The sequence below is a fragment of the Ochotona princeps genome, chromosome 2, assembly GCF_030435755.1.
Source record: "Ochotona princeps isolate mOchPri1 chromosome 2, mOchPri1.hap1, whole genome shotgun sequence".
NCBI classification, from domain to species: domain Eukaryota; kingdom Metazoa; phylum Chordata; class Mammalia; order Lagomorpha; family Ochotonidae; genus Ochotona; species Ochotona princeps.
The window spans coordinates 7,967,961-7,990,333 of record NC_080833.1 but is presented as its reverse complement, the minus strand read 5'-3'; the positions used below and the strand labels follow the sequence as shown (position 1 = coordinate 7,990,333).

General features: G+C 50.3%; 1 protein-coding gene across 1 annotated transcript; it reads left to right on the top strand.

Annotated features, from left to right (window-relative positions):
* Positions 1 to 10,299: 10,299 nt before the first annotated feature.
* LOC131479649 (PRAME family member 12-like) lies at positions 10,300 to 13,001 on the top strand. The gene is made up of 3 exons (XM_058661017.1): positions 10,300 to 10,598; positions 11,114 to 11,686; positions 12,425 to 13,001. Exons 1-3 carry the CDS (start codon positions 10,312 to 10,314, stop codon positions 12,999 to 13,001), a joined length of 1,437 nt encoding a protein of 478 aa, XP_058517000.1. The 5' UTR covers positions 10,300 to 10,311.
* Positions 13,002 to 22,373: the final 9,372 nt, after the last annotated feature.

Sequence of the window (22,373 nt, the reverse complement as noted above, 5' to 3'; positions counted from 1 at the left end):
TGGTGTTTTGTGATTGGAGCAGAGCTTTGATTTCCTTAATCATCTGCACTTTTATGAGTTGTTGCCGCATGATAAATTTTACTTGTACCCCTGCAAAATATTTCATTCTAAATTACCTCCAGATTTCTGGGGTCACTCAGATCATCCCTCATGCCCCAGGATGGGGAGAGGGTCTGGGGATGAAATCATTAATGCCCTTGCAAATATTTTTAAGCTTGCCTTTGAGGGTCCAGGGAACCCTCAGATTGTCCCTTGGTCTGGACCCCCATTGGGCACCATTTGCTCTGGCCAGCAGCGCCAGTAATGTGGACAGGGAGAGGGTCTGGGGATGAAGCACCAACAGGAGACCAGTGATGGTGGAAGTCTCTGTGAAGTCTCACTCTATTGTTCTTTCACCTCTCCTTATATACTCCCCCCCTCCACCCACATCCTCATTTAGCAGGATATTGGCCACAGATGAGTCCAATTAGTCTAGGTGTTTTAAGCCAGAAGCCCAGTTCCTGTTCCTGCCCAGGCCAACGAATGCTAATCAACTCCTTAGCCCACAACACTGATATGAAGCCAGGAGCCAGCAGCCTCTGGCTCCTGGCTTCACATCTGCTGAGCTCCAGCCATTGTGGCTGCTTGGAGAGTGAATCACTGGATGGAAGATTTTCCTCTCTGTCTCTGCTCCTCTCAGTATATCTGACTTGCAATAAAAATAAATACATCTCTAAAAAAATTATTTTCAATGGAATGGCTAATTTATGGAAAGACACGGAGAAGTCTTCAATCTGCTGGTTCAGTCCCCATGTGGCCACAATAGCCGGAGCTGAGCTGAACTGATGCCAGCAGCCAGGAGCTTCTTCTGGGTCTCACATGCAGGTATAGGATATCAAGGTGTTGGGCCATCCTCCATTTCTTTCCCAGCCACAAGCAGAGAACTGGATGAGAAGTGGAGCAGCTGGGACACAAACCGGCACCTCTATGGGATGCTGGCACCACAGAGTAGAGGATTAGCCTATTGAACTGTCGTGCTGGTCCCAGGAAACAATCTTGTGAGAAAGGACTATGTGAAAAGCTGACCACAGGACTAAGTTTGTATTATAATTAACTTTCATGGGAAAGGCTGATTTACACAGTGATGGAAGATTTTTCCATCTGTTGGTTCACTCCCTAGATGGCCAAAAAGACATTAACAGGAAGTTGGACTAAAAGTGAAGATTCAAGGACTTGAACTGGCACTCTGATAGGGGATGGCAACCCCCACTGTGCCAGAATGCTGCTCCCCAGTAGTAAGTCTCAGCTCTGACCAGGGGTTCCTCAGTTTTCAGCTGAGACAGTCTGAATTGCAACGATTGACAAGCACATATAATCCTGCCGTGTTGAAAAGCCTATGTCATACATGTCTTTTTCATAAATATACATGTATACACATAATGGTATTTAACTGAATTATATATGCATGTAACATACGTACTTGTAATACATGGATATATATGAATATATGTATATAGATATATATTGATACAGATATGTATGTAAAACTTGTAACCAAAAGCAGATTTGCAGAGCAAAGAGCTCAGGCAACAGATTGCTTGTTTCTAGGTGCAAATCTTCAGTTTGATGGCTGAGAAAATTCTGATTTTTCAGGTGGAAGTGGGGTGAGGTGTGATGTGGTAGGTAGCTCTAAAGGCTAATTGCCCTTGCGGCGCCAGCATCCTGCTGGGCACTGGTTTCAGTGCCACTTGGTGCACTCTGATCCAGCTCCCTGCTAATGGCCTGGGGAAGGAGCAGTTGAGGATGGCTCTAATCCTTGAGACTCTGCACCCATAGGGAGAGCTGGAAGAAGCTCCTGGCTCCTGGCTTCAGATTGGCTCAGCTCAGCACCTGCCCATATGGCCATCTGGGGAGTGAACCAGTGGATTGAAGATCTCTTAGTCTTTGCTTCTCTAACTCTTGCCTTTCAAATAAAAATAAGTAAATCTTTAATTTTTAAATTTATTTTTATTGCAAAGTCAGATACATATAGAGAGAAGAGACAGAGAGGAAGATCTTTCATCCATGATTCATGCCCATGTGGCCGCACTGCTGGAGCTAAGCGTATCTGAAGCCAGGAGCCAGGAGCCTCCTCAGGGTCTTCCACACAGGTGCAGGATCTCAAGGCTTTGAGCCATCCTTGACTGCTTTCCCAGGCCACAAGCAGGGAGCTGGACAGAAAGCAGGGCTGCCGGGATTAGAATCAATACCAATAGGGGATCCTGGCGAATGCTAGGCAAGCATTTTAGGTGCTAGGGTATCACGCTGGAACAAATCTTTAAATAAAATAATTTTTTTAGCAGAACTAGATCATTTCAGTTAACTAAAATGAAGTTACAATAGATTTGATTTACCAGCTATGAAAAATGACTAAACATACCAAACCAGTGAAACTGAAAATATGAGGGGACTTCAAAAACTCCTCTTTACAAGGAGCCTTTCAAATCATAAAAAAATCCATGCATAATTATGCACTAAAGAACTTTCCAGCAAGTAACCAAAAACATGTCATTTATTTATTTTTTTTAAAGATTTATTTCTTATATTGCAAAGTCAGATATACAGAGAGGAGGAGTGACGGAGAGGAAAATCTTTTGTCCAATGATTCACTCCCCAAGTAAGCTGCAACATCCAGTGCTGCTCCGACCCGAAGCCGGGAACCAGGAACCTCTTCCGGGTCTCCCTCGCGGGTGCAGGGACCCAGTGAGTTGGGCCGTCCTCTTCTTCTTTCCCAGGCCACAAGCAATGAGCTGGGTGGGAAGTGGAGCTGCTGGGAATAGAACGGGCACCCATATGGGATCCCGGGGCGTTCATGGCAAGGACTGTAGCCGCTAGGCCACGCTGCCAGGCCCAAAAATGTCATTTTATAACAACTTCTGAAGTTTTATCACTCATGGGACCAGCATGGCAGATTGGGACTGTGTCTGAAGTGAACGCATCTCATGCGTGCTCTAGTTTGAGTCTCAGCTGTTCCACTTCAGAGCTGGCTCCCGGCTAACGCACCTGGGAAAGCAACAAAAGATGGCCGGAGCCCTTGGGCTCCTGAACCCACATGGGAGACCTGGAGGAATGGCTCAGCGTGGCCAGTGGAGCTACTCGGGGAATGAACCCACGGATGGAAGATGAATCTCCCTCTGCTTTGTCTTTCAAATACATTAATTAATAATCCTTTTGTAAAAAGCCTTCCAAAATAAAGTAATCTTTAAAAACCACATTTGTCATCAAAACACTCTAACGCTTCCAGTCTGATTTGTGCTATTCATTGATTGTTGGTGTACAGACTCTAGATTTCTTCTTGTATTTCCATTTTGTCTTGCAAGTTATAGAACCCTAAAAACAGTTGGGCTAATGGGATTCAGGTCACATTTTGGCAAGATTCTTTATTCTTTTGTGGTTTTCAAATTATTTTGTTTATTTTAAAAGATTAATTTATTTTTATTGCAATGTCAGATACACAGAGAGGAGCAGAGACAGAAAGGCAGATCTTCCTTCCTATGCTTCACTTCCTTAGCAGCTGCAATGGCTAGAGCTGAGCAGATCAGAAGCCAAGAGCCTGGAGCTTCTTCCAGGTCTCCCATGTGGGTGCAGGGTCCCAAGGCTTTGAGCCATCCTCGACTGCTTTCCCAGGCCACAAGCAGGGAGCTGGATGGGAAGAGGGTCCAGTGACATTAGAACTGGTGCCCATATGGATTCCTGGGGCATTCAAGGCAAGCACTTTATCCACTATGATATGGCACCTGGTCCAAGTACCAATACTCTTCAAGCTCAAGGTGCACAGGTGGCAGCTGCCTTGACACTGGGGTCGAGCCCTCACCCAGGCTGGTGACTCTGTGGCATCCTCAGGAGCCTGCACCTGCCAGCATCAGTGGCTTTCAGTCTGGAGAAGGGCTGACACAGTGCTGCCTGTCCAGCTCCCAGCAGCCCAGCTCTCACTGCCTTGCCTCAGGGCCGCTGTGAGGTGAGGAGTCCCCATGGTCTCCTGTGGACCACTCCCCTCATATTCTCATCACTCCATGCAGCTAGAGCCTCCTGACACTCCACTCCTCACAACCACCACCCAGAAACCAAGTGCTTGGCACTTCCAGAGTGTTGCAGAAGAACCTGGAGCTGCAGTGTGAAGTGTGGTCAAGAGGCTCAGAGGAGAATTGGGGTGACTCAGCAGTCCTGCACATCCGTGACGGCAGTCTGAGATAGGGTCCTTGACTGGGCGACTCAGGACTTGCTTGGAGCTCTCCTGAAAGGTCTTGTCTCCCCGGATGTTTCCCCAGGGTTGTCACTGAGCACTCAGCAGGATGAGCAGCATGTCCCCACCGAGACTCCTGCACTTGGCACAGAAGAGCCTGCTGGGTCATGAGACCTTGGCCATCCTTAGTCTGGACCAGCTTCCCAGAGAGATGTTCCCTGCACTGTTCCTGGAAGCCTTCAACAGGAGGCTCCTGGACACCTTGAAGGCCATGGTGAGGGTCTGGCCCTTCAAATTCATCCCATTCGGTGTCCTGATGAAGAGTCCTCACGTGGACATCCTGAAAGCTGTGTTGGATGGTCTCAACATGCACCCAGAAATGTCATTCCAGGTGACTCACACAGAGATCCAGGGAAGAGAGTTGGGCTCAGGAAGGGTGGAAGGCTTGGACGCTCCAGGAGCTTCTTTAGATATCAAGGGAGTCAGGTGAGAGAGGTCAGGTCCCCTGAGTCCGTCTGGGGAACGGTTACCCGCGTAAACAGAAGTGACATGTACCTGCCTGTTCCCAGGTGTACCTGAAGAGACTGCGTAGTGTGGACCAGGCAGGAGCTCTGCGCAAATGGGGATGAGTGACAGACATAGAGGAGAGGGGAGGGCCCCTTCCCTCCCTGCAGACTCAGGGCTCTCAGCCCTCAGCCCCTCCCTGAGCCTCTCCATCCTTACCACAAGGGTCTGAGGTCCCATCCCCTCACCTCTGTAAGCATCAAGAAAAAGACTGAAGTGTAAATTAACACACTAACTAACTAAATGAATACATAAATAAATAAATAAAATTCCGAGTCATGGCAAATGAGTCTGTCCCTTTGCCACCATCTTGCCTGTCCAGATGGGAATTCCTCCTGTCTCTCCTCCTCCAGATCTAAATACCCTTTCGTGGAAAATACAAACCAGCAACAACAAGAAAAACCCTACAAAGGTGAATCCTATCAGCCGCATTTCCCTCAGGCAGCATACTTGACAGAATCAAGGCAGACAGAGTCAAGGTCCAATCAGGAGCAACTGGGTGGGTCAGGAGGCCCTAAAGAGTCATCTAGTGATTGGAGGCAGCAATGGGTGTGGCAGCAAGGAGGGGCCAGGAGGAGAATATAAGGCCCAAAGGAAGCCACCACCTGGTGAAAAGCACTACTCACAGCCAAGGGTCCCAGCACCTGTGCCTGCTCCCTCCAGAGCTCAGGGTGCTCTCCCAGTTTCGTCCACAGCCAGGAAGTTGCCGCCCTCCACGGGGCTCCCCAGCAGCCTAGGCTCCATCTCCAGGGAGGACACAGCGCCAGAAGGTAAGAGCCATTTCTCCCTTGGCTTCCTTTGACCCCAATGCTACAGGTCTCTTTGAAACATTGTCCCAAGATTCTCCTGGATTTCAGCATGTGGTTGGGAGTGTTGGGGCTGGGAGGGCAATCTTAGAATTGGATATCTTAGGGCTTAAATCAGTTGCCTGAGATAGGATGTGTTCTGCTTTTCCAATTCCTTAATAATCTGTTCATGTATGTGAAAGGCCAAGTGTGAGAGAGAGAGACAGAGAAATCTTTCCATGTGCTGGTTCACTCCCCACATGTCCACAAGTGTGGCCGGGTCAGGCTGAAGCCTGCAGCCCAGGAATTGTGTCCCAGTCTTCTTCCCATGTGGGTACAGGACACCTAAGCACTTGGGCCACGTTCCTCTGCTTTCTTAGACACACTAGCAGGGAGCTTGCTGGCAAGTGGAGCAGCCGGGACCTGACAGCAGGTGGGTCAGAGGACTTGCTGGTGTTGCAGAGGGCTGCCTATCCTGCTGCTGAACAATATTGGCCTATAGTTTAAGAAAATAATAATAACCTTTTTTGTAAAGATTTATTTGCATTAGGAAGTCAAATATACTGAGAGGATGAGATTTATTCCCCAAGCAGTTGTAAAGGCTCAAGCTGTGCACATATGAAGCCAGGAACCAGGAGCCTCTTTCAGGTCACCTGAGTTGATGCAAGGTCCCAAGGCTTTGGGAAGTCATGGACTCCCCTCTCAGGCCACAATTTGGGACCACAATTGAGAGTGAGACACTCATATTAGAACGAGTGTCTATATGGGATCCTGCCGTGTATAAGTTGAGCAATTTAGTTTGCAAGGTACTCCAGTGGGTCTTTCATTTTTAAATTTATTTTTGTTGTTTTTTTTTAAAGATTTATTTTTATTACAAAGTCAGATATACAGAGAGGAGGAGAGACAGAGAGGAAGATCTTACATCCGATGATTCACTCCCCAAGTGAGCTGCAACTGGCCGGTGTGCGCCGATACGAAGCCGGGAACCAGGAATCTTTTCCAGGTTTCCCACACGGGTGCAGAATCGCAATGCATTGGGTCGTCCTCGACTGCTGTCCCAGACCACAAGAAGGGAGCTGGATGGGAAGTGGAGCTGCCGGGATTAGAACCGGTACCCATATGGGTTGCCGGCGCGTTCAAGGCGAGGACTTTAGCTGCTAGGCCACGCCGCCAGGCCCGTATTTTTAAAATTTTTCAGAGAAACTTTGGTTAAGCCATAGCAAGTGGGCACATTTGAAGAGTTGCAGTGTATAGCAGTTGAGCAGTTGTGTACAGGACGGCCTGGCCTGGTCAGGGTAACGAGAATTTCTCTGTGTTTGGAGCCCTTGAACTCTTCTCTTGCGGGGCTTATGTACAGAGTCCCTCACTCTGAACTTGAGGCTCCCATCATGCTGTGGGACACTGTGACTCCTTCCCTCCTCTCACTTTTAGCACTTGCTACCCAGCCTCCTCCCTCACCCCTACCAGCCTCTAATCATTGCTCTCACACACCTGGACTCACCTCCCTGAATCACCACAGCTGATTTCTGGGTCTGGCTCATTTTACTTTTCGAGTCCATATCATAGTTGTCTCCATGGTGTTACAAATGACAAGATTTCATTCTTTATCACCAAATAGCACTCCCTAGAGATTTCCTCCTTCCATTTTCTTCCTTTTTCTTGAAAGATCCATTCATTTGGAAGCAATTACAGGGAGGGAGAGAGACTTGTTTTCTTGCTGGTTCACTCCCCCAATGAGATAAGGGTGTTGCAGTTGGATCTGTGTGCTGGCCCTATTCAGTTGGATGATTTGGTTGTAGTGTTGGGTCTCTCAGGGTTATGTAGTGGATAGTAACACTTTGGTTTGGAAATGCTTTCTTCTTGTATGATCTTCACTCCAGTTCGTTGAGTGACATTTCCCAGCTTTCCAGAGTCCCATTGTCTATTTTTGCTTTTGTTGCCCGTATTGTTGTGATCTGATCCTGAACCACTGCCTAATCCCACGCCTTGCGTTGTTTCCCCAGGGTTTGACATTTCTGGTCTTACAGGTTGGTCTTGGAGCATTAAATTATCTTCTTTTTCTTCTTTTTTTTTTTTTTTTTTAGTTTCCTTAATGTTTGAATTTATTGGAAAGGCAGATGTACAGGGAGAAGGAGACACAGAAAGAATCACTAGTTGGTTCTGCATGTGGCCACAATGGCCAGAGCTGAGCCGATCTGAAGCCAGGAACCAAGAGCTTCCTCTGGGTCTCTCACACAGGTTCAGGGTCCCAAAGTCATGGGCCATATTCTACTGCTTTCCCAGGCCACAGGGAAGGAGCTGGATGGGAAGGGGAGCAGCCTGGATACAGAGCAGAGCCCCTATGGGATCTTGGTGTTTGCAAGGCAAGGATATGGACACTAGGTTACTGTTGCTATTGTTATTATTAGTATTAACTGTTTCACTTGAAAGCCAGAGAAAACAGTAATATATTCAGTCCCTTAATCCCCACTAACTACCTGAACAGTTGAAATAGAGGTGAATTCAAACCTGGCTACGTGAGTGGCCGGGACCCCAGTAGTTGGGCTATATTGTGCAACTTTATGAATCCATTCATGAATTCTTTGGGTAGATTCTTGTAATTACTTATTGTAGCATTATTGTGTTTGATTTGTTCTTCAATCCTATTAGTCTAATTTAAGGTCCTTCTATTAATAAAAAATTCTATCTTTAAAGATGTATTTATTTTCATTAGAAAGTAAGAAGTGGGCCCAGCGGCGTGGCCTAGCGGCTAAAGTCCTTGCCTTGAATGCGCCAGCAACCCATATGGGCGCTGGTTCAATTGCTGCGGCTCCACTTCCCATCCAGCTCCCTGCTTGTGGCCTGCAAAAGTACGGCCCAGAGCTTTGGGACCCTGCACCTGCATGGGAGACTTGGAAGAAATTCCTGGTTCCCGGCTTCAGATTGGCGCAGCACTGGCCATCGCAGCTCACTTGGGGAGTAAATCATCAGACGGAAGATCTTCCTCTCTGTCTCTCCTCTCTGTATATCTGACTTTGTAATAAAAATTAATAAATCTCTTAAAAAAAAAAAAGAGTAAGATGTGCAGGGCCTAGCACAGCAGTCTGAAGGATAAAGCCCTTGCCTTGCAGGCTCTGGGATACCAAATGTTCAACGGCTTCTAATCCCAGTGGCCCCGCTTTCCACCAGCTCCCTGCTTGTGGTCTGTGAAAGCAGTGAAGAATGCCCCAAAGCATTGGATCTCAAGGCAAGAGACCCAGAGGCTCCTGGCTTCTGGCTTTGGATCAGTGCAGCTCTGGCTGTTGCAGCTGCTTGGGGAATGAATCATTCTATGGAAGATCTTTAATCTGTCTCTCCTCCTGTATGTATATACAATATTCCAATATTAATAAATGTTAAAAATAATAATATATGCAAAGAGGGGGAGAGACAGGAGGATCTTCTACCAGCTGATTCACTCCTCACATGGCATCAATGTCCAGAGCTGAGCTGATCCAGAGCCAGGAGTCAGGGATTTGCACAGGTGTGCCATGCAGATGCGATGTCCCAAGGCTTTAGGCCATCCTCGACAGCTAGCCCAGGCCACACGCAGGGATCCGGTTGGGAAGTGGGGCATCCATATGGGATTCTGGTGTGTGCAAAGCAAGAACTTCTATCACTAGGCTTGAGTGCTGGGGTGTAGACACTTTTTGATGTAGACTTTTTTCTTAGTCTTCTATAGACGAGACAGTGGGAGGCACTGCCTGTGCTCTGATTTGGGGAGAAAAGATAGTCCTTGGCATTTTAGGGCTTAAGAATTAGTATTGGAGCCTGGCACAGTAACGTAGCGGCTAAAGTTCTTCCCTTGATGGCACCGGGATCCCATAGAGCTAATTCTAATCTAGGCTGAGGCACTTCCCATCCTGCTCCCTGCTTGTGTGCTGGGAGAGCAGTGGAGGACAGCCATAAGCAGAGAGCTGGATGAGAAGTGGAGCTGCCGGGATTAGAACCGGCACCCATGTGGGATGCCGGGGCGTTCAGGGTGAGGTATTTAGCTGCTAGGCCACACCGCCGAGCCCAATTTTAGGTAGATTTTAAAATTTGACTTTCAAGGTAAGAGATGAAGCTTGCTTGCCAGTTAAAGCACTGCTTGGGATGCCCACATGCTCTCTCAGTGCCTACAGTGGAGTCCCACCTTTGTTTCCAGTTAGGCCTCCTGCTGGGGCACCTGGAAAAGAGCAGCTTAAGGCCAAAGGACTTGGATACTCATGGCCCGCTTGATCAAGATGGGAGTGGATCCTGCCTCCCGGCTTTGGCCTGGCACTGCTCCAGTGTTGTTGGCATTCAGAGAACAGAGCAGTTACCAGGAAAGTCTGTCTCTTCCTCTCTGCCACTCTGTCTTTTCCAAGTGTGTCTGAGTGGATTGGCAGTGTGGGCCACCTGGCATGACTGATTCTGTTGCTTTAGGGCCTTGAATGATGGTCAGACAGGTTCCTTCCAGGGAGAGGGCATTTACAGGCTGCCTCACTGGTCCTCACCTTGGTGACACAGTGGTCAGTACAGATGGGCCACTTGTCACCCTTACAGCCACCTCAGGGCCTGAGGAGTGTCAGGTGAGGCTGAGGTGTGAAGTGTGGTCAAGAGGCTCAGAGGAGAATTGGGGTGACTCAGGAGTCTTGAAGATCCATGAGGCAGTCTGAGATGGGGTCCTTGACTGGGCGACTCAGGGCTTGCTTGGAGCTCTCCTGAAAGGTCTTTTCTCCCCGGATGTTTCCCCAGGGTTGTCACTGAGCACTCAGCAGGATGAGCAGCATGTCCCCACCGAGACTCCTGCACTTGGCACAGAAGAGCCTGCTGGGTAATGAGGCCTTGGCCATCCTTAGTCTGGAGCAGCTTCCCAGAGAGATGTTCCCTGCACTGTTCCTGGAAGCCTTCAACAGGAGGCTCCTGGACACCTTGAAGGCCATGGTGAGGGTCTGGCCCTTTGAGTTCCTCCCGTTGGGCGACCTCATGAAGTGGCCACAAGTGGACATCCTGAAAGCTGTGTTGGATGGTCTTGACATGAATTACACCCAGAAGTCTGACTGCAGGTAACTGACATAGAGATCCAGGGAAGAGAGATGGGCTCAGGAAGGGTGGAGGGCTTCTTTGGATAGCAAGGGAGTCAGCTGAGAGAGGTCAGGTCACTTGAGTCCCCTCTGGGGAAGGGCTTCCTGAGGTGACAGAGGGGACACATTCCTGCCTCTTCCCAGGTGTACAGGAAGACATTGGGTAGTGGGGACCAGGCAGGAGTTCTGTGCAAATGGGGGTGACTGAGACACAGACATAGAGAAGAGGGGAGGGCCCTTTCCCTCACTACAGACTCAGGGCTCTCAGCCCTCCTCCCCTCCCTGAGCCTCTCTCTCCATCCTTACCAGAGGCCCACAAGGGTTCTTCAGTCACCATCCCCTCACCTCTGCAAGGATCAAGAAATATATCAAGACAAAATAATTAAATAGATAAATCAATCAAAGAAGAAAGCCAGTCGCAACGGTGTGAGGTGTGGGCTCCCCAGCTCAGAAGTCCCCTCTGCCTACTCTCTGAGTCTTCCCTGTTTTACCCCCAGGAGAGGGAAGCTGCATGTGCTGGATTTACGGGATGCTGGTCTGAATTTCTGGAATGTGTGGGCTGAGAGCATGGATGATGCCTGCTCTCCTGAGCCCAAGATGAGGAGACAGCCAGTGGAGCACAAGCAGCCCAAGTCAGCCTTGAAGGTCATAGCCAACATTGACCTCACCACAGCCACCCCCGATGAGTTCCTCACCCACCTGCTTCAGTGGGTGAAGGAGAGAGCCAGCCTGGTGCACCTGTGCTGCCACCAGCTGAAGATCTCGGCAAGTCTCACCCACAGCATGAGCAAATTCCTGGACATTCTGGAGCTTGGCTGCATCCAGGAGGTGGAAGTGTTCTGTGACTGGCAACTCTCTGCCCTGGCCAAGTTTGCTCCCTACCTGGGCCAGATGAGCAGTCTTCGCAAATTGAGTCTTGCTAACATAAATGTTACATCGCTCGTCACAATAGAGGTAATGATGGAGTTTGTCTTCCTATTCGCCTCCCAGTTTGCCAAGCTGCCCCACCTTCGCAGCCTTCATATTCGCTCCTTTTACTTTGTGTTTAACCACCTGGATCAGGTGCTCAGGTGAGAGACAAGGCAAAGTGTCCTGGGAGGGCAGAGTGAGCCTGGCTCATGGACCAGTCAGAAGCGGCGGATTAGTGAAGGACAAGCAAGGCTTGCTACTTCATCCTGATCATGAGTACTGATGTAGCAGGCCCAGTGACAGGAAGCTAACTGCCTGGTGGAGGGAGGGAGCAGGTTCTGATTTTAAGGGTGAGTTTGGCAATTCTTCAAGCAGAGTGTCCAAAAATGTAGTTCAGTGACCTGGGCAACTTAAAATGTCAGCTGTCCGCTCAGCACCTGTGTGGACAAGGTGAGCCTGTGTCTGGTGCCTGGAGTTCCAGGGAGGTGTGTGACCTCTGAGAAATGCATGTGAAAGGTGACAGGTGGTTGTGGGGTCCCGGGCTGTGAGTGAGGTCTCGCGGGAGGGCACCCACAGGGCTGATGCTGCGCCTAGCCTGAACCTGAGCTTTATCCATGTCTCCCCTGGGCACTCATAGCCCAGACAAGTGGCACTGTGCTGGACAGGTGAGCAAAGGTACCTTGAGAGGTTTTGTGAACTTGACCCAGTCACTCCAGTGATGGTGGGAGGCCTCAGCCTGAGAGTGGTTAACTTGAAGGATGGGTCTGCACTCGGGCTGGAGCACACTGGGTGTTGGTGAGGGTGGGCATGAGTGGGATCTAAGGCATTGGGGTTTGGCCTAAACAGATGTCTCCCACCTTGGTGTCATGCTGCAGGACTCATTCTTGGTGTCTCCCCAGGTGCCTGAAGAGCCCCCTGGAGACTCTCTCTGTAACGGCCTGCCTGCTCTCCGAAGCTGATGTCCGCTATCTGTCCCAGTGTCCAAGCCTCAGAGAACTCAAACACCTGCACCTGAGTCGTGTCCCATTGACCCACATCAGCCCTGAGCCCCTTCGAGTTCTGCTGGAGAGAGTGGCAGCCAACCTCCTGACCCTGGATTTGATGGACTGTGAGATCACTGACTCCCAACTCAATGCCATCCTGCCTGCCCTGAGCCAGTGCTACCAGCTCACCACCTTACGCTTTTGGGGGAACAGAATCTCCATGGCCATGATGGAGAAGCTGCTAGAGCACATGGGCAACCTCAGTGCACTGAGAGTGGAGCTGTACCCAGCTCCCCTGGAGAGTTACAACATCCAGGGCATTGTCCAGCGGGGAAGGTTTTTCCATCTCTGTACACAGCTGATGGGCATCCTGGAAAGAATTAGAGAGCCTAAGAAGGTTGTGTTTGGCACAGGCCACTGCTGGAAGTGTGCACAACGGATGCTGTTTGGCCTAAACCACTCTAATCAGTGCCACTGCTACCTGCTGGACTAAGTGGGTGCACATTTCCACATCTTCCTGCCAGACCCTTGCACTGAGGACCTGGGATGGGAGTGGGTAGCATGGGCTCAGACTCTAGCTACAGCGGGAAGGGGGAAAGCAGCCTGGGAAGCAGGAATTGCCAGGAACAGTGAGTTGGCCTGAGTGGGGAGGGTTGCAGCAAGTCAGAATGGGATGACCTTAGGTTCTTGTGTTTTAATGTAAGTAGGCTCTCTATTGCATTCCATGTTCTGATCTCAACATTGCATTGTCCTTGGTGCCAACCAATAAAGCATCATAATGCCAATCTCAAGTTGTGTATCTGGTCAACCTTCAGGATGCTCCCAGCTGGGAGTCTTCAATGGCACAACACCCCGGATATCCCTGCCTTTGCTGCAGTGCCAGTGCAGAGGGAGTGAGCCCAGGCCAGGAGACCCTGAGGTCCATGAACACAGCTGACGCCTCAGGGCTGGCCTCCCTATGACCAGATCAAAGCAGGCCCCACTCAGCCTCAGACCCAGGCCACCTGGGTGCAGCTGCACTGCTCCAAAGGAAACACTGGCCCCTGTGTGACAAAGGAGGGTCTGTGAGGGAGCAGAGACCCCCACAGGTGCCCATCCTGCACTGCCCCTCCCTGCCTTGGGACTGCCAGCCATCAGTGCCCTGGGCAGTTCAGGAATGCAGCCAGCCCAGGCTGCCTGGCTCCTTGTTCCACAAGATGCAAGAAACAAGGCTTTTCCCTGCCAAGGTGGGAGGCTCACTAGGCTTTAGGCCAGCAGACCTGGTCTGGGTTCTACAGCAACTCCTCCCGCAATTATATGGGTGTTTGAGAACATTAGCTCTCTGCAGTATTGATAACAATTTGATGTGCCTGTGTAACCCACTGAGAATGGCCCAAGATGCAGGCAGAGTTCTGGGTGTCAGGCTTCCCCTGGTCCATCCCTGGCTGTCTGGTCATTTGAAGAGTGAGGCAGCCCATGGAAGATCTCTCTTTCTGTCTCTCCCTTTCTCTCTCCGTCTGTCATTCTCCCTTACAAATACAGACAGATAAATCTTTGTAGAAAAGGGATGGGGTTGGATGTGGTGCCTGAAGTCTTGTGGCGCGCTGCTCAGCCCTCCCTGGTAACTGTTCTTTCTGGTTTTCCTCTTGGTTCTTGTGCTGGGAGGTGGCGCCATCTCTGCCTGTGTTCAGCCCAGTGTAACAGCATAAATGCTGACACCTGGTGGATTCATCTTAATAAAACTTTTCAAGGCCCCGTGGCTTGGCCTTAGGACTTAAGTCCTTGCCTTGAACATGCCAGGATCTTATATGTGTCCGGGTTTAATCTTGGCTGCCCCACTTCCCATCCAGCTCCCTGCTTGTGCCCTGGGAAAGCAGTTAAGGACGACCCAAAGCTTTGGGACCCTGCACCTGTGTGAGAGACCCCAAAGAGATTCCTGGTTTCTGGCTTCAGACTGGCACAGCACCAGCCATTGCCATCACTTGTGGAGTTAATCATCGGATGGAAGATCTTCCTCTCTCTCTCCTCCTCTCTGTATATCTACCTGTAATAAAAAAAATAACTCTTTTCAGAAAAGCTCTGATTTTGAGTGACGTAATACTGTGTCAACCAATTATTGGGATATTCTTCACTGAGTCTCTAACATATGGAGGAAAGGCTAAGGTACCACAAGATAACATTTTTCTTTCCCTATATTATGCTTGTAGATGTAGTCACACCATTTACAGCACTGGGCTTTCCTAAGACCTGGGGAATACAGTACCCACCCTGGTTTACACTTTAAAAAGCAAATGCAAGAGATAGAATGAAGTTTCATTCTAGAGAAGTCATCGACAAAGCAAAAGTACTCACTACAGGATTTATTCTAAAATAACATGAGCTAAGCATTTACAGAGCGAGTTCACCATTCAGGGAAAGTCCTGCTAACTATACTACTAACCAGACGGGACCCCTCAGCACGTCAGGGACCAATAATCCACCCGAACTTGTGACACAAAGGGAGGGTAGGAGCTCTTTGGGGGACCCCATGAGGTCTCTCCCCCTCCTCACTGGGGTGTCACATGGCCCATGGAGCCCACATTTCAGAGTCACAGAGAAAGCAGACAGAGAGAGAGGGATCCTCCACCTGCTTGTTCACTTTGCAGATGGTCTCAGAGACCGAGGCTGAGCCAGGCTGAAAGCAGGAGCCCAGAACTCCATCCAGGTCTCATGCGGGTACAGGGACCCGAGTGCTTGGGCCATCTTGTGCTGCTTGCCCAGATGCAGCGTCAGGGAGCCGGGCCAGGTGTGGGATGCCAGCATCACAGGCAGAGGCTTCACGGTGGCTCCAGTGACCCCAGATACAGGGACGTTTGCCTCAACAGGGAAGCAACAGAGTGGGGCTAGGGCAGGGTCACTGTTTCAGGGAGCTTGAAGGAAAAGCCTCAGAACAAAAGAGAGTTCCAGCATTTGCTAGAACCCAGCTGGACTCAGTATGAGTAGCCTGCTCTTGACTGGTTCACTAACTGTGTGCTTGAGAAAGCCTGTACCTTGAGAGTGAGGCATTATAGCCACTGGAGAAAACAAGTTTATTTATTCATAGTGCCAGCAAGACTAGTCGTCTAGGAAAACATCTTGTCTCTGCCTTGCGGGAGGCATGGTTAGGTCCCAGCGGCAGGAAGCGGGGAGGGAGCAGATGGGCCAGACAGCAGCCACCCATGAGGAGTGATGCTCCTTCTGTCCTGGGCTGGCTGGCTTTGGAGATGCAGCTGTGCAGGAGCAGAGCCTCTAAGACCTTCCCAAGAACAATCCTCCAGGCAGGGACCTATTTGTAGAAACCTCCAGCTGCGTGCAGCTCTCCTCTAGGATTCACACATCTGCCTGCAGGTCTGAGCAAGGGTCAGCCCCAGAGGGAACAGGTGCAGTGTGAAGGCAGGGGCCGCAGCATTTTCTCTCCGTTCCTCTCTGAGGTGTCACTCAAGTGTAAAACCCAGTTGGTGGTGTGGGCTGAGAGTCTTTGCTTTCCAGTCCACCTCTGGTCCTCCAGGAATGTGACCCTCTCTGTTCCTCTCTCTCTGTCTTTGCTTTGTATATCCAATCAATTGTTCCCATTACTTTGAGATCCACTCATTGTCCTCCAACACACTGGTTCACTTTCCAAATAGCACCATGGCTGGGGCTGGGCCTGACCAAAGCCAGGAGTCAGGAGTTTCCTCTGAGTCACCCACATGGGTGAAGAGAGCCAGGAACTTGGACCATCCTCTGCTGTTTTCCCAATCCATAAGTGGAGATCTGGATCAGCAGTAGAACAATTAGGACTCAAAGGGGCTCCCACATAGTGTGCTGCCACTGGAGACACCCCCCCCTACTCCGCATCCAGCTCCCTGCTTATGGCCTGGGAAGGCAGTCCAGGACGGCTCAAAACCTTGGGACCCTGCACCTGCGTGGGAGACCCAAAAGAGTTCCTGCCTCCTGGCTTTGTATTGGCTCAGCTCTTGGCATTGTGGCCTCTCGGGCAGTCAATCATCGGACAGAAGATCTTACTCTCTGTCTCTCCTCCTCTTTATATATCTGACTTTCCAGCAAAAATAAATAAATCTTGAAAAAAAAGAGGGAGAGATACAATTTTAAAAATTGCTTTACCTGAAAACTAGTGCTATTCACTTTCGGTTTGTCTTTTTCTGCTGCTTCTTCTTCTTCCTCTTCTTCTTCTTCTTTTTTTTTTTTTTTTTTTTTTTTGTAAAATCTACTTGTTTATTTAAAAGGCAGAGTGGAGAACAAGTGAGAAACAGAGAAAGAGAGAGAGACACACACAGAGACCTTCCACCCAGTGGTTCACTTCCCAGTTGTCTATAGTGACCAGGACTGGGCCAGGTTGAGGTCAGGATCTTGGGATGTCATCCAGGTGTGCCGGAGTCTGGCAGGGGACAAGCACTTGGGCCATCCTTTGCTGCTTTTCCAGGTGTGCTAGCAGGGAGCTGAGTTGAAACTGGAGCAGCTAGAACTTGAACTGGTGCTCATAGAGGATCCAGGTGTTTCAGGTTGTCACAGGGCTGGTTCCCAACACAATGCAAGCACGCAGGCTACAAAGCAAGGTCTGATACAGCCAATCCGATGAGGGCAGATACCATGTTTGCAACAACCAATGTTGGCTTGTTGTTGCTGTAGTAAATTTTGAAAAACAACAACAGCAAGCCATTGGGATACATCTGCTTAGCCTGTTCTGCCACAGACTGGTCCCTAACATGACATCTGCCCCTGTGATTGGCTCTTTCAGATTTACTCCAGCTGTGCAAAGCTGCCAAGGTTGCCTTGTGTGTAGGCAAGTGTGACACTGCTGGGAGAAAAGCCCCAGTAGCTGGTGGGCATTCTGGGCTAGCTTAATGCCAAATTTGTGTTAACTATAACAGTATGCCAGCCTAGTTGCTTATGCTCAGTCTTACTTAAAACAAAACAAAACAAAACAAAAAAAAAAACCCAAGTTAAAAAAAATTAAGTATGGAAGTTGTGGAATGCTGGCCGGGACATGTCAGCTTGGCCCCCAGAGTGGGTGGGGAGGTGCTGTAGACTGCCCAGGGAAGGGGATATGGAGAAGCATTGGAGTGGGAGTGACTGAGGGCGTTTGACAGGGCAGGAGTGAGTTCTAGCATCTTCCACAAACCAGACCACAGCACTTGTAGTTAGGGGAGAGAGCAGGGATGGAGTGTTTTGAAGTGGAGAAGGTGGAGGGCATGTTGTTCAGGCCAATGCACCCACTCACATGGGAGACCGAAGCTGGATTAAACAGCATTACCTGCAGCCTACCTGTGCACACAAAGGCTGGAGCGTGGAGGCATGCATTGCTGGGTTAAGCCACAGTACTTATCCATGAGTATAGAGACAGGGAGTGGGCCATGTCAGGTTGTGCCGCAGCATTCACCATAACAGGAGAGCACCAGACCTGGGGGCAGATTCTGTATGGGACTGTGGGCTTAGAGCACCCACTGATTTGTGCAGAGAGCTGGGAGTGGTGATGGGCTGAGCCAAGCTGGACCACAAATCCCACTTGACAGAACCCCACCTGACATTTGAGGGAGCTGTGGCTGGGAGAAGACCAGGCCAGGCCAGGCTGCAGCACCTGCTGGCACAAGCAAAGGCCAGGACTAAGGGAAGACCATGCCAAGCAGGGCTGCTGCAGCTGATGGCATGTGTGAGTTGCAGGGCTGGGAGCAGATCTGGCAGTAGAGCATGACAAGATCCCCACTAGGCTGTTGCTTCCACTGGGAAACATAAAAGCCGGGGTTGAGGGACAGGTCAGACCATGCAAGGCTGAAGCATTTGTCAGGGTTGTGCAGACGGAGTCTAGGGACAGGCTAAGTTGGGCCAAGCTGAGCACCTGCTGGCATGCAGAAGAGGCAGAATGGGATGTGGGCCATGGCCATGCAGCTGGACTGAGCTGCATACCCACCAACAAACACTGAGACTGCAGGTGGGCCATGCCTCACTGGCTTGAGGCACCCACCAGCAAGCACAAGACCCAGGCCTGGGAGTGAGCCCCTGCTGGGCTCCAGCTCCCACTGCTGAGTGCAAATGCTGGCACCGTGGCTTGACCAGGCTGGGCAAGGCATATGTTTGGACTGGGTCTGGGGCTGGGCCAGACTAGGCTTGGCTCGAGCATGCCCTGGAGATTGTGAGAACCAGAACCAGTGTGGGACATCTGGGCTAGGCCATGGCATCTGCCAGGTCACCTAAGAGCCAAGTCTTGGGGAGGTCCAGTTGGGCTAATCCATAGTATCCACTGGAACTGGGGCCATAGCACCAGGTCGAACCTGCAAGCTCCATTGCTGGGAGCCAGCCTGATGGGGAACTTGGAGAATTCCCCTGCCAGGTCACAATATGGCTGGTATGCACAAGAGCTGGGGCTCCTGGCGAATGTTATGAGCAGATGAGCACACTGGCTCCATTGTGGGTGGGAGGCTCAACAGACTTTCAAGATGACCCCATAATGGAGACCATGTTATTTGACCTGCAGAGGTATCTCTAGCCAGGTGGTGTCTTGCCCTTGGGAGGGTTCCCACAGCAGGCCCTCAAGACCTCCGACTTGGAGGCTTTTTGACCCTGGTGAAAGATACAAGCAGCTGAGCACACTGGCTCCCTTGCGGGAAGGAGGCTCAGCTGCCTTCTGGGATGACCTCCGTCCTGGAGGCCAGGGATTTTGACCTGCAGAGGTACCTCTATCCAGGCAGCCCGGGCTCCTATGGTTAAGGGCAAAGTACCATATGGGGGGCCTTTTTGGGGTTCTCACTCATGGTTAGAGTATGAGTGGAGGAAGTAGCCCATCCCACTGCTCTGGATGCTTTTTAGCCATCCGCTATCATCTTTATTCCATGGGGACCAGTGTACCCATTGGGCACTGGGCTTTGTCCACTGGCCACTCGTCTTTACCTCTGGGGACTTGGGGATGATGATACATTACCTAGGGATATCCATGGATACAGACACCATATGTGTAAGTGAGGAATGAATCCTGAGGGACACCTATCAACAGGGCCACTGTACTGGCTGCTAAGTGAGGGGACTGAGACCTGGTGGTATCGAGGGGAGTGACTGGAAGATCTATATGGGTCAGACTGATTCATCAGCGCACATGGGAGTCCTGAGATGAGCTTGTAAGCGCAGAGCATCACTGACCATCACACGCCATAGCACACGAAAGCTATGGCTGGGGGCTGTCTTGCAGACCTAGATCCAAGTAGCTGATTGAGTGTTGGAACAGGGGACAGGTCACATTAGGCAGGGCCATGACACTAACTAGCACATGAGAGAACCAGGCCCGAGAGGTCGATTCTGTGGGGGATAATTGGGCCTAACCCTATGGAAATATAAGTCCCACTGGTTAGCTCAAGAGTTGGGGTGGGGACTGGCTAAACTAGGAGTGAACTTGGAATGCTCCAACACTCACAAGAATCAGATCTGGGATCACCTCAGATGAAGTTTCTTTGGGAATCCCCCCACCTGAACTGATGGACCAGAACGCCCACCATGGAGAGAACTGCAGGTTCCAAGGTCTGACCGTGGAGTGCATGTGTCAGAGCTGGGCCTCCTCAGTGGCTTAGATGGAGCAGTGGACAGCACATCCAGGTGCACATGTAGCATACGGCAGTCCATTGGACCCTGTAGAGGATGCCTGGTACCATACCAGAGGACAGAGGATGGAACAAATTGATCAACTACCAAGCCAAGTGTTGGCAGTGAATATCCAGGGAAACGGATACACAAAGGTTGACTATGTCAGCCAGTGGAGTCCGGAGAGGTCTCATCGTGCTTGGAGTGGGAAATCGGCAGTAATTCAGAACTGTTGAGTTATCACAACCTCTTGAGCCGGACCCTCAGAGCATGCCCCACACTGGGGACCCTGGGATGGTGTCAGGTGGCTGCCTTCCATCACAGGGTACAGAGGCATTTGGGAGGCTGAGTGTGACTTCTCCCCTTATCTCCCTCATGATCTCAGATACAGCAAGGAAAACAGAGAATGTGGAAATAGTGGCTTCACCCACCTTCCCGCAGCCCTTGACCCTTATCATTCTAATCAAACATGTAATCATCATCAAAAATCAAGATGAAAAAAAAGCTTGTGGGGTTGGAGGAGGTCACAGCCTGTGTGGGGATGCACATCCAGGGCCTGTTAAGTGGACTGGCCTACAGTAGGAACTCAATCAATGTGTTGGACATCCTTCCCAACACTCTAGCATTCCAACATGCATCATCCTGCAGGAACTGGGTGCCAGCAGGTGAATCTGTCTCTGACCACAGCACTCTGCTTCCATCTGCTGGCCGAGTCCGGTGGTGCATGCCAGTGTTGCCAGCCCCATCACCAGGGTCCCTGTAGTATCCCCTGGGGTTTGCTAGGCCATGGTGTCTAGTTTCCCAGCTGATGCAGACCCTGGAATGTCACAGCACCTACTTGTGTCATTGGCTGCCTGTTACTCACGTGGAGGTTCTCTGTGGCCCTGGGGCTTTGGCCATGCCCAGGCTGTGTCTCAAACCAAAGACAAAAACAGGATAAAAGCTCTGCTACTTTGTCCATGTGATCTGAGACAGCATATTTGTGTTGAACTTTGCAGGCATATCACAGATATCAATCACACTTACTTTTCTTTTTCCCCAAAGTAATTGTTGCTCTAGCTTCGATTGACACGTGGTCCCGGTGCCAGTTTGTAAGGTATATCATGCTATTTCAGCACATGCCAGCAGTGTGCCACACTCAGATCAGAGCATCAGCATGTCTGCCTCAGATGTGTCTCATTTATTTGTATTGGGGACATGTAAATCGCTTATTAAAACTATAAAGTAAATGTCATGCTTGAATTTTTCTCAAAATATTTATTTGTTTTTACTTGAAAAGCAGATTTACCAAAAGAGGAGAGACAGTGATTGCCCACTCACTGGTTCAATGCCAAAATAGCTGGGCCTGTCTGAAGTCAGGAGCCAGGATTTAGGGGCCAGGAGGCAGTGACCAGGATCCAGGAACCAGGGGCCAGGGGCCAGGAGCCAGGATTCAGGGGCCAGGGGCCAAGAGGGAGCAGCCAGGAGGTAGTCTGAAGTCAGGAGCCAGGAAGCAGGGGCCATGTGCCAGGAACAAGTGCCAGGATCCAGGGGCCAGGAGCCAGAAGCCAGGAGCCAGGGACAGTGGCTAGGAGCCAGGGACCAGTCTGAAGCTAGGAGCAAGGGGCCAAGACACAGGAGGCAGGAACTTGGAGCCCAGAGCCAGGGGACAGGGGCCAGGAGCCAGAATCCAGGAGGCAGGAGGCCGGATCCAGGTGCCAGAAGTCAGTGGACAGTCTGACACCAGAATCCAGGACCAGGAACCAGGAACCAGGATAGAGGAGGCAGGGCCAGGAGTCAGGAACCAGGGCTCAGGAGCCAGGAGCCAGGGACCAGTCTGAAACCAGGAGCCAGGTGGCCAGGAGCCAGGGGCCAGGAATTTCTTCCTGGTATCACATATGTGTGCAGAAATCCAAAGTTTTGGACCATTCTCCATTGTTTTTCCAGACACATCTGTGGGGAGCTGGATCAGAAGTGGATCAGCCAGGACATGAACAGGCACTCATTTGGCATGCTGGCACCACAGATAGAGGCTTAACTTACCATGCCATGGCACTGGCCTAAAATTCAATATTTTTAAGAATTGTATGTGAATATCCAAACTGTTCAACTTGGTCAGAACTCTCATGGGAAATGAGACAAAAACTGATTCAAATGCATGAAGAAAAGGTTGTTTTTGTTTTCTGTTTTTGTTTTTTGTTTTTGTTTTTGTTTTGTTTTTTTGAAATAGGTTTGAGAATTCTGCACGGAGTTGCCTCTTGGGACATCTGCACCCTGATTCTGAAGCCTGGTTGCACGTCCTGGCTCCTCCTCTTCTCATCGG